The 12190-nt window shown below is 36.6% G+C and overlaps 1 protein-coding gene across 1 annotated transcript in view; it reads right to left on the reverse strand.

The window, feature by feature from the left end:
* Window positions 1-12190, reverse strand: part of GABRG3 (gamma-aminobutyric acid type A receptor subunit gamma3) — a 291225-nt gene that overhangs the window by 8814 nt on the left and 270221 nt on the right. The window contains exons 7-9 of the mRNA XM_014892603.2: window positions 10496-10648; window positions 4597-4793; window positions 3088-3117 (exon numbers count right to left, since the gene is read on the reverse strand). Of these exons, the coding sequence (XP_014748089.1) occupies window positions 3088-3117; window positions 4597-4793; window positions 10496-10648 (380 nt within the window). The remainder of the gene's footprint in view (window positions 1-3087; window positions 3118-4596; window positions 4794-10495; window positions 10649-12190) is intronic.

Consider the following 12190-nt stretch of genomic DNA (forward strand, 5'->3'; position numbering starts at 1 on the left):
CTCCTTCATTTAGGATGGATTCTAAAAAATAAGGAAGATATGCCCCCTTTCCATTTAAATATACATCCTCCACTTCACATAGGTGCACTCATTGCCTCTTAATTTGACTATGATTTTAAAAAACAGATATGGTCAGCAATAGATAGTGATCATTTCAGTACAGGATTTAAAATGCCATCCCAAGGCACGTCCCCTTAGTGCTTATCACACTAACCATGCTCAGAAATAGGACACTTTGATGTCGTGCATCCTCACAGCAGCATTCACGCTTACAGACCTCTCCTTCTCCAATATACTCCCTATTTATACTTTGTCAGCTTTTCTGTCACATCATTTCCTTGGCATGCAAAATGCCCTCTCACAATAGTCTCCTTTCTCATTAAGCCACCCATTCCATCTTCATAAATGTCACCTCCTCTGCTGACATCACTAGAAAAGATCCCATCAGCTTTGCTGCCTGTCTGCACTGTCCTGACACAGCCCTGACAGCCTGGTTTTCTCTCCCTCAGAGTTTTCTCTCCCTTTCTCTCCCTGGGATTGTGCTGAGCACTGGCTTTGCTTGCAGGAGCGTGCTGGCTGTGCTCTAACAAGCTGGTCATGACTGCTTGCATTTAGGAGGATGTTCTGGGCTCTTGCTTCCATACTATGCAAAGTACTCAACATTTTCTGCTGAAGGTATTTGGGGGTATCTGAAAGCGTTCCTCCTAGATGTGAAGAACATTGGTGATATGACTGATGTGCCTCAGTGGAAACTTTTCCTTTTTATATTGACTTAATTGGCTTTCTGCAAATCTTTTGGTTTGGCATGCTGCAAATTACCCATCCCATTAAAAATGCTGATCCCTGAGCTAAGAACTTGATGTGGCATCCCTCTACTTAGATGTTGGCACTGCCAACACAGATAACTAACACCTGAAAAACTGACCTATGGAATCCAGTCAATTACTTCTGGACACAATTCATTTTATCATAAGTAAATGCTAAAATGTCTCAGGTGCATTCTGCTTTGAACTGCAAGCAGATTGCAGTTTAGAAGCAGATTATTGCAAATCTATTTGTATAATGACTTTATTTCTGAGATTAGATGACAGAAATTACATCTATATGGTCTTCTCTCTTTTTGGTAAAATTTTGGGTAGCTTGTTTCAGAGCCTTACAATGTGTTACCATGTGAAAAAGGTCTAAGATTATTGTACAAACAATCTTTTTTGACTCTAGTACTTTGGAGATAAAAAACTATGATTAGCGTATACACAGAATTCTGCTATACCTCTACGTCATATATTGTACATTTATTGCTTGTCTTTATGAACATTTCCAACACAGGGACTGAAATTTTCCATGCCTGTCTAAAATATTTATGTTAAAAAAATAAAGGCTCAGAGAGATTTTGGTGAGTGAAGATAAAGAAGTGCTCTGGCTCTGCAAAAGAAACTTCCTCATCTCTGGGGTATTTTGTTGTTGTGTTGTTATATCAATTATCTGCTCAGGACAGAAGATAAAATAATTGCCCTAATAATACAGAGAGATGAATCTGGTTGTTTTAATCACTGTCAGGCAGGAGGTATTCTGAAGTGATAGGATAGGAGGGGAAGGTGGATGGTCCCCCCATGCTCTGTGTGTCCAGCTGAGCTGGGGCTGGGAGGAGAGTATTGCACACACAGTGGGCACCATCCCTGTCCCACCCAGGAGCTCTGCCAAGGCAAGGAACTTCTCCACAGCCTTGGACAAGGCAGTTCAGGTGCAGTGTTAAACATTCTTAATAATATTATTTCTCATAAGGTATATGTATGTTTTCTAGGAGGAAAAGGCTTGAGATTACCTGAACATGGATTTAGTAAGATTAATAAATTTCACCTTTTAGTGTCATCACTACAAAGCTGAAAAAGACAAAATGATATCTTCGGAGCCAGAGACATTACTTATTTAAGCTCTAATTTGAAGATTTTTTTTTTTGTATAGACAAAGGTCCTTCTCAATAACTATTTTAGGATGAAGGAAAAAAAGAGCAAGTAATAAAATTGAAAATTGTGCAGATGCTTTCCAACCAGATCAGAATGACTAGTTCTAGATAAAGATTTTTAAACCCGAATGCCATTTAAATTATCTTTTCCTATAGCTTTTAGTTTGAAAAAGGAAAGTGCTGCTACCACTCAACGTCCTCTTGTTAACATCAACTTTCAGAAAAGTCTGTCCAGGGAGTGACAGCAGTAGAAAGCAGATAGATGCAATGCTTGCTGTAAACCATTAATTGCCAATGAGCATACTTTCTAAGTTATATGAAGTCTTAATATAAATCAGAGAACTCATGTTTAAAAAAGAAAGTGAATATTATTATTTGTAAAATGATATACTAATAATATGGATCTGGCAGTTGTAAATGAGAAACTTCAGCATATCCCATCTAAGAAATGAAAAGCCCAATGTTTTAGTTCTGACTCTGTTCTTATTTGATGGCAGACCATTCAACCAGCTGGTTAATTAGTTTCATGGTTATTTTATATTTGCATATACCATAGCAGGTATTCCAGTTTCAGATTTCATGCAACTTAGAGACATGATTTTGTGCTCTGTTCCAACTTTATTGCTGTTATATTCCATTTGTAGATAGAGTTGAACTTGTGTTCAACTTGTGTGCCTAAATTATTTGAAAATCCACCTGAAAGCTTGCTAAAGGTTTGCATATGCATAAATGAACTTTTTTTTCTGTGAAATTTAGTTAAAACTCCATAGAAGTTTATTTCATAAGTTGTGCTTATTACTTTCTCATAAAATGTAGTGAGAAACTTCTGTATTATATAAAGTAGGTACACAAAATTTCTGAGTTAAAAATAACACATAATATTCTATACTTAACCCTCCTCCCTCCCATATCACTTGATAAGTCCTTATAGAAAGAGGCAGCTATGTTTCTCTGCCACAGCTGAAAACAAGCTGACCTTTTAATAAAAAAGCAAACCAATATTTTTAGTGATGTTTGGGTAAAGCATAACACAGCAATACAGCTCTCTCAGGAATTAGTGCAAGTAAACGTCAACCATCTATTTGCACCCCCAATTCTCCCACTGAATAAAGTAACTTACTTACCATTACATGACCAAAACTTACATCAGGTAGCTTAAATAAAGATAACAAAATAATTATTCAGAAGAAAACTTAGTGCTTCACATGCATCTATATTCAATAGTATTCCTTGGACCACGTACTTAAATGCATAAAACACTTCATACAGTGTATTCTATATATTCTGTACATTTGAAAATGGCATGAAACTTCAGCACAATGCACATCTTGTTTTCATAGACTTAAAATCTTTACATTTATTTATTGAACGAACAATAGGTCAGTGAGCATTTTTTCTGGTGTAACTTTAAAATCCTGTCAATGTTGCATGCTTTCTCACATCGTCATTCATATGTCTGGAATTACATCTTACTAACAAAGATAGTCATGACTTTTTAATTCAGTTTTTCTATAGGATGGCAATTTTAGTTTGATCACTAGCAAGTTCATTTTGATCTCAAACTTTTCTTTTGGTAACAATCTTTTGCCTTTTGTGAGCAATGCATTTTTGCAAGAAGCTATTTTAGGTTTAGTGGAGTTGTTGTTGATTTAGTCTATGGCTTTCTAGACGTTCTCTAACCCTATATTTGTTTCAGCTTTTCCTTCATTAGTTCTCCATTCAATCATTTTCTATAGCTCTTCATTCAATCCCTTTTTACATCATGACCTATTATTCCCCAAATTTAGGCTTCTGTCTCCTCAATTTCCCTCTTCACATTTTTCCTATTTGGCTTTGATTTCTGATTTCAAATGTCCTTATTTCCTCCATTACACACAACGGCATCCAACATCTCCAACTACTGGTCTTGAACACATAATATTTATCACTGATTGTGAGTGGTCAACCCCCTTCTGTATGTTTACACTGAGAATTGTTTTCTCTATTAAACTGCTCCCTCTCATTCTCATAGTCAGTTATGAAGTAAACCAGGCATTCTCCCTGCATGATTGTTTTAGTTGATTCTAAATAGATAGCTTTTGTTTTTCTAGGTGTTACACTTGGAAGTTGCTTTTTGGCCAAAATTGAGCCATGCCTAAACCCTTTTTTACATGACCTCCATTTTTGTCCTTGGGAACAGGCATCTTTGTGCACAGAGCTTAAACTAAATGCTGGTTCCCAGCAGAGACAATGGAATTCTTCTCATAAATATTTCTAGACCTGTTAAGCCATGAAATAGCAATGCATTTGGATATACATTGATGTGCATTTATTTGTATAACAAGTTATGCAATCCGTTTCAGTGGGACACTTTTCCGACTATTGGCACAGTAATTGGAGGACAAAAGATGCGTAGGCAGGGCTGGTGCTCCATGGTGAGCAGGCTGCTTCTGCTGGGAGCAGACCTCACTCAGCAGGCAGGTAACTGCTCCTGCTGCTACTGTGGGTGACTTTTCCATCAGCTTTCAGCGCAGATCACACCATTGGGAAATTTTTGGAGGAGTGAAGTGCCATGTGATTACAGGCTACCATTGAATGATTTCATCTGCTCTCTGAGCTGCACATGAAAAGAAATTTAAATGCTCCCATCTTACCGACTTTTTCTTCTTAGTACAGTTTGGTTTCCTGCAACTTGAGTAGTAGTTGAGGGTGGCATACTCCATCAGAGCAGCAAAGACAAATAGAAAGCATACAGTCACAAACAAATCCATGGCAGTGACGTAGGAAACACGGGGCAATGACTTTCTTGCAATGGTACTCAAAGTTGTCATGGTCAATACTGTGGTGATGCCTGCAGAGAGAAACTTAATTTAATTGTGTGCAATATCACTGAAGAATCTTTCAGAATAACATACAAAGCAGAAATCCAGAGTGTACCCAAGCAATTATTTAATTTCATTAAGAAATAATGGAAAATAACATCTGTAGGGAGAAGTTATTTTGTAAACAAAGATTTGCTCTGTTGTTTATTTTCATCTTTGTGAAAGTGACATTCTCATGCCTCTCAACACGCTTTTCTTCATCTCTTCCTTTTTCTGATCCCAGTTAGGTTGAAGATGGCAGTGAGGGAGAGAATGATGAAATTTTTGAAGAAAAGTATGAAGCAGAAAAGACACTAAACCCGGAAAAATAAAACCAAGAAGTGTAGTAAACAATGAGGGAAACATGTTCTATTCCACAGTAGTAGGGCTCTCAGGGAACATCTTATGCTTAAAAAAAGAAAAAGAAGTGGAGGTAGGAAAAAATTTCTGCTAAGATCTGACCATGAATTCTGACAGTATGTCTTCACACCACTGCTTCCTTGGGAGTCCTCCAGTGCCATTTTCTTTCTGAGTAAGGGAAGTCAATGTTACTTGCTCAGTCAGAGTAAGACTCTCATACAAACTTCAGATGCAACATTAACAGAAAGAGCCATTTAATTCATACAAAGCATCACTTCTGAGATTGATTCAGTAATAGTGAATATAATGGGATTGGTGTGAAATATCCAACTTAATAAAACCAGTGATAGAATGAAATCTGTGTCATCTCAGTAATTTGACTCCTAGTAATCCATACAATTTCTCTTCTTTCCTGAGGAATAACAGTCTTTTCATTCCCAAGTTATGTGAACTGCATGTCTTCTGATAGAAAAAAACCCAACTTCTTATTGGCTTGGGAAGAAAAAATAAAGCTTTCCCACAAGTAAGTCTCAAGAGAGAATCTTCTCAGCAAACAACATAGCCATAAGGTAATCTTTCTTTTTTTTATAGCTAAAATGATGTTTCACAATGGTGCAGTGTTTGAAATGGCAAGGAATGACTGAAATTATGCCTTATAGTTAAATAACTTCTCACTAAAAGCACTCTGGAGAGAAAGAAGTATCTGTGAATTACTTTTATCTACTTTCTCTTTATGAAGGATTGCCCATCACTGACTCATAAAGTTTGATAGAAGCTACAGTAACTCAATGGAGCAACTTTCTCCATTCAAGATAACAGAAAGTCCCTGGAAAAGCCAGAAGGCAAATTATTGCCTGTCTCAACCTTGAATAATAATGATTCATTGAATTCCTTTTATATCCATTACCCAGAAACAAACAAACAAGAGTTTCTGAAAAAAATCACAAGTCAATAACCAAGATGAAAGCAATGCTGATAGGAAGTGGAAAGTGTGGACTTTGTGTGTGTCTTGGACATCTAAAAACTATTGGGAAAATATTTCCATTTCCTGAAATCTCAGCCACTTTCCAGTATAAGCAGATGGGGTTGGCATGATCCAGCAATCTCTCCAGACCCCTCAACATCAGTTCTGTACTTGGCTAATGCTTTAAAAAAGCTGCAAAGACTGTGTTTATCCTTTCATCACAGTAGCCAACTGCAGAGATGCCCAACTGCAAAAGATGTGAAGTCACAGGCTTTGATTTGACCCTGACTAATTACAGGTCAATCACTTTCTGTATGGCCTTGACCCAGGCCTTGGGAGTCACTAATTTCAAAAGAACCACATGCAGACTATGACATACCCTACAATATAAAATAAAGTTCTTTAACACTTCCAAATCCACATTTAGATTTCTGACACAAAAGTGTCTTTTCAGAGCCACCTGTACATGCCTTCAGGAATTTTACTATCTTTTAAAATTCCTCAAAAGCTATAGAGTTTTTCCAGTACAATATACAGCATCCTGTTGACCTGGACTCAAATGCAAGTTTTTATTTCCCATTCATCCTGTGATAGGACAGTTTTTTATTAAAAGGCTAAAAATAAATAATTAGTTTAAGTATGGAAGTCCTCAACTCAGCCTGTATCCTACATCCATGCCTTAAGCCCAATGTGAACCATCAGCTCAAATCATGCTTGCAACTGGATTCCTGCTCACACTGTAAACAAGCACTGAGTGTTTGAAATTATTAAAATTCTATCTAGTGTATACATTTTACATCTAGCACACAGGCACAAGTTTTAAAATGTTAAAATGAATTTATGGGGATACCTACAGAGAGGAAAGAGAAAGAAGATGCACCAGATGATATAGTTTTGTATTTCTGTACATTTACAAATCGGAATATATATATATATATGGATGTATGTATGAATAAAATGCAGCACCATTATTTCCAAATATAATATCTAGTTTCCATACCCTTAGTTCATTTTATCTCTCATGCTAAGGAAATTCAGTTTGTTGAGTGGTTATGAATGCATATGTCTTGCCAGATGAAATTGTGAAGTCTCTCACTTTGTGGAGTCCCATATGGCAAAGTGAGCTTTGCATCTGTTATTGAAATTCACAGTGATCATGAACTATCTATTTCAACAGAATTTTAGTATCAGCTAAGGACAGCTCTGAGGTAACCTGACTTCAAAATTTTCAGGTAGAAATTGTAAGTGTAAGCTTACAAGTCTCTGTGTAAATACCATATTGGACATTATATTCTCTCAGTAAATCCCATACCAAAGATGTTATTTGACATAACAAAAAGGACTGACTTGAAGATCAAATTATGCAGATATACATAATGCATGAAAACACTCTAACTTTTTGATCATTGGTCTGAACAGTTATTTAAAATTATTACTGCTTGAAATCTGCTTACTGGACAACCATACGCAGAATGAGGTGGCAGAAGTTTCACTGTAATAAACTCTTTGGTAAGCGAGGCTAATTTTTTCTTATTTTCCTGAGGTTATGTTGGTGGGACACTAAAGGAAATGTCTGCTGCTTTCATGCATGCTATTACTTGTTCATAAAGTTAATTCTCCATCTTTCTGGTCTGGCACCTGTTTTGAGTACTTTCTTGGTTTTCTAGTGAATGAGGTAAAGATTAAATGGTAAGGAAAGAAATGTTCATATTTTATTAAATATCATCTGTATCTTTTTTTACATCAACACATTTCTGGCCTTGACACCCACTGTATCTTTTTAAACTGCAGTTTGATCTTGCTCTCTAGTAACTGACTGGTCCTATTACATATTATACCCATTTTGAAAAGTGCAGGGAAACGGGATGAAAGCTTCAGTTTAACTTAATTCCCTTCATCTTCAAGGAAAATAACCTATTCTTTTCCAGATCATAACTTTTCTTCAGGGAAAGAAGAAAAGTCTCTTGACTTAGAACATTTTGAGAGAATTTTGATTACTAGAGACAAGCAGAAACTGCAGAGAGACTTTTTTTTCTCTTTGAATGAAGAGCAGAATAACTCAGGATCAAAAACCACAGTTCTCATCCATCACTCAAATTTTACTTCCATTTTCCCACTGACTCTTCAGGTGGCCTGGAGTTAGTCTTGTTGCCAGTCTGAGAAGGCTTCAAAGCTACCTCAAAGTGCATGCAAAAAGGGGACTAAAATAAGTTTTAAAAGAATGTTTTAATGTATCTGGACAGTATTGCTGAAAGAATACTTATGGTCTGAAACCCAATTTTTTTTTCCCCAGCATGGAAATATGTTAATTACCATTTATTCAGAAAGGAATAAAACCTGTCCTTCATGTAACTGTGAGTAGTTGCCAATAACTTTGCAAATTATGCATTAATTTCACAGAGTAAAATATTTCCCTGGTGCTAGTCCTTTACATTAATGCAGCTATACTTGGAGAAGGTTTATTGCACAGAGTCTCTACAATTAATTTCAATTAATATTTTCCGAGTAGGACAATTAGTACAACAATTTCAGCAGTTTGCCTTTGGCTGCATTATTCACAATCTTACCATGTGCCACTGTCTAGATATGGATGTGTGCTGTTGCTCAGATCGATTTATAAGTTGCATTATACACACAGGTCCACACCAAAATGGGAGCATCTGCTTATTGCATCCTAGGAGTGAACAGGCCATTTCCAGTTTGGGAGCAACAGGATTCTGTGCACAAAAGAAGTGACTCCTATATACTTGACTTTAGTTTTAGAAAAGTTATATTTTAGCCTATGAAATTAAATTCTCAGTCGGAGTTTCAGGAGTGAGTCATGACGTCCATAGAGTAGAGCCTTGGAACAACTCATTTTTATATTCTTACTCCAAATTCATGACTTCAGTATCTCAATATATTTTTTCTCTAAACTTCCTGCTGGCTGAGGGGTGAGATGGAAAGCCACAAGTTAGTGATTAGTGATCTAACATACTTCTGTGTCTAATTGTTTGGAAAAATGAGCTGTGGGGAACCACCCTTAGGTGCAGGATATGAAAAATGCTTACAGAAAATCAATAATGCAAAGTGTTAGATGTCTTTTTTCTCTTTTCTCTTATGCATTAAGAAGGATAACCCAGCTGGATGCTATGTGACTCTCCCCATGCATGGGGCTTCAGATTCCCTTTAAAAAAAAAAAGTAGAGAACAGTCAGTCTTTATCTTCCCTGAGTCACCCAATTTAGGAAGAAAAGTTCAGTTTAAGAATTCAGCAGAGAAGTATACTTAAGACCTAGTGCTCAGATTTCTGGCTGTCAGAGGGAAGTCTACACAGCCAGGAACAGGCACTTGTAAGCTGCTCTGTCCTCACCTATGTATGGCCTTTTGGCTGTTCTGGAGGTCTTCCTGGATAACATAATAAGTGTGAGTCTTTGTGTCCATCCTGTTGCTGGATCTGCAGTGTACTGTCCCTTTAACATTCACATGGAGAGAATGAGGACTGAATATTCTTTTACTGTGGCACAACCTCAGAGAAATGGACCTACATAGTAACAAACTCTGGCAGGAGGATGCAATGAATAGCTGGGAATGGTTGAAAACAGACATGCAAACTTTGACAGAGGCTCCCCTTTCTTCCTAGAGACTGGTGGTTTTCTGAATCAGTTCATACTGGCACATCTGGCAACCACAATCTGAACTCAGGAATGTTTTTCCTTTGGTTCTGATGTTTGCATACAATTGGCTGTTACATACCCCTATACCCCTGATGATCTCAAAACATGCAGGTTTTCCTATAGATATTAGAAAAAGTTTCTAAGTCTAAGTCAACCTTTCTATGTGTATACTAAGGCACATTGCCAAAAATGCACATGCTGGTCGTGACACAATGAGTTTCTGGAAAATCTAGACCAGCATAAATCTCCACAATCTATGAAAAATATCAATATACCCAGTGTGAAGCTTAACTTCAAGCATGCAAGCTAAAACACTTTGCATGAGTTAATACTATTATATCCCACAGTTTTCTGTATATATAAGACATAATGCCCAGTGGGGGAGAGTTACAGAAGGGAAGGAAACCAGCAGTGCAATTAATTAATTCTTCAAAAATGTCACTAAAATGTCATGATGAGAACAAGGAGACAGCTATTAATTCAAGAGTTTTATGCAAAATAGGTGGCAGTGGCATCCAAAGGGTCAGATTAGTTTACTTTTAATTACCCTGTCACAGAAAAAAACCCCAGCGGTCTCAGTAATAAGTAGATCTGGTTCTGTGTGATGCAGTAGTAATAATCCAAAATGTATACCTATTGGTCTCTTTGAAAGGAAGTTGACTTTTTCAGATAGTAGTGCAGGACATCAGAAAAGGGAATTATTAACAACTTACCTAGTGCTGTTCTTGCTGGTGTGGCATCTTTTTTGATCCAAAAGGATACCCAGGAAAGAACAACTGTTAATATACAGGGAATGTATGTTTGTATAGTAAAGTATCCCATTCTTCTACTTAAGTCGAAGTATATAGTCATGACTACATAATCACCTGCAAGAATAGCACAAAAAAGAAATTCACATTGCAATGGGATACAGTTGTTCACTGACCTACTAGTATTTTAACTTTCATAAAAACACTGCATATGAAATATTTTTAGAGTTTCAACAGCATCTGCACTGTAATTCTTATGTGAAATTTAAGCAAACTTTGCCATTCTAATATCCTTAAGTTTTAGGTCTCTGTGGAAATTATGTATTTGACAGGCAGAGCTTCTCAGCAATCATTCTGGATGAGTAAAGTTTTGAAAAGCATCTTCAATTTCCAGACATGGTATTTCCAGATATCTTCATGGCCACAAATGTGAAGGTACTGTCATTCACCAGATTCTGCAACCACTACACACAAAATCCTTCGTTCTGCAGGCTATGTCTTCTATGCCCTAATTTCAGGTTTGAGTGGCTTCTGTTATCTTCTTTTGAGATATAAATCTGAAAATAGGGGTCTTTATGGCAAATGTAACATGCACATGAATATGCCTTTACAGAGGAAGTAATTTATAGACACTAGAACTCAACGCTGGCATTTCAAAACAATCGTGGCCATTTGTGGTATTTTCAGAAGGTCAGTCTGAACACAAAGTTTATTATTTTGCTGTACAGTAAAAATCAGGCATTCAATAAATCAGGAAGAAGATTCGTTTATCTCACATGGGTTTTTTCACTGTATCTCTTTTGCTAACCCTTGTGATTCCACAGGGGATAATAATCTGTCCCTCCCTCTCTCCTCAGTAAAGGCTACTGACCTTATCACCTCTGCCCTACTAACAGCTCTCAGCCTCATAGATGTTAACTTTCTCAGACAGTCATGGTGAATAACAGCAATAAAACTGAACTAGGACTGATTTCTGTACTTCACTTGAAGTAGGTTGTTTCCATTTCAGATGTAAAGGAGAGCTTATATCCCAGAGAATTTTTATGTGGTTTTGCCTCACTGCACCAGATTTGGTCTAATAAATTTTATGGCTTCTTGTTACAAACCTTAACTTTCTAGAGTATGATATTTGCAGAAGGCATCATTTGCAATAATTAAGTAACTCGATCATGTTACAGTAAATGATTGGAAGAATGAAGAAATTTGAAACATATAAAGATTAATCCCTCAAGGAATGTACATACAACTCACCCAAGAAGAAGCACAATGGGTTTATTAGTTGAGGCAAATTAAAGCTTAATCATCTAGTAACAGAGGGCATATAAACAAATGTATTTCATACAGTGGATAATTTTACTACAGCTAAATATTATACAGAGAAGAAATTAATTCAGTAAGAATAACTTTCATCCAAAACATCTCTGGAATCACTGTAAAATCAATTAATTGATGTAAGTTAGAAAGTTAAAGGTAAATAAAAATCTGATGGTGGGAATTTGGGAATGTGTGAAAAGGAAAAGTTCTTATATGCAAAGTACATCAGTTTGAGATAGATATATTTGGAAGAGGTTGACAAGCCTGTTAATATTTCCATAGTGCCTCTGTTAGATGAAAGTATACATTTCCACAAGAATTGTGCCAGTGAAAACTGTGTGACCC

The sequence above is a fragment of the Sturnus vulgaris genome, chromosome 2 (genome assembly GCF_052056855.1).
Source record: "Sturnus vulgaris isolate bStuVul1 chromosome 2, bStuVul1.hap1, whole genome shotgun sequence".
Classification (NCBI taxonomy): Eukaryota; Metazoa; Chordata; class Aves; order Passeriformes; family Sturnidae; genus Sturnus; species Sturnus vulgaris.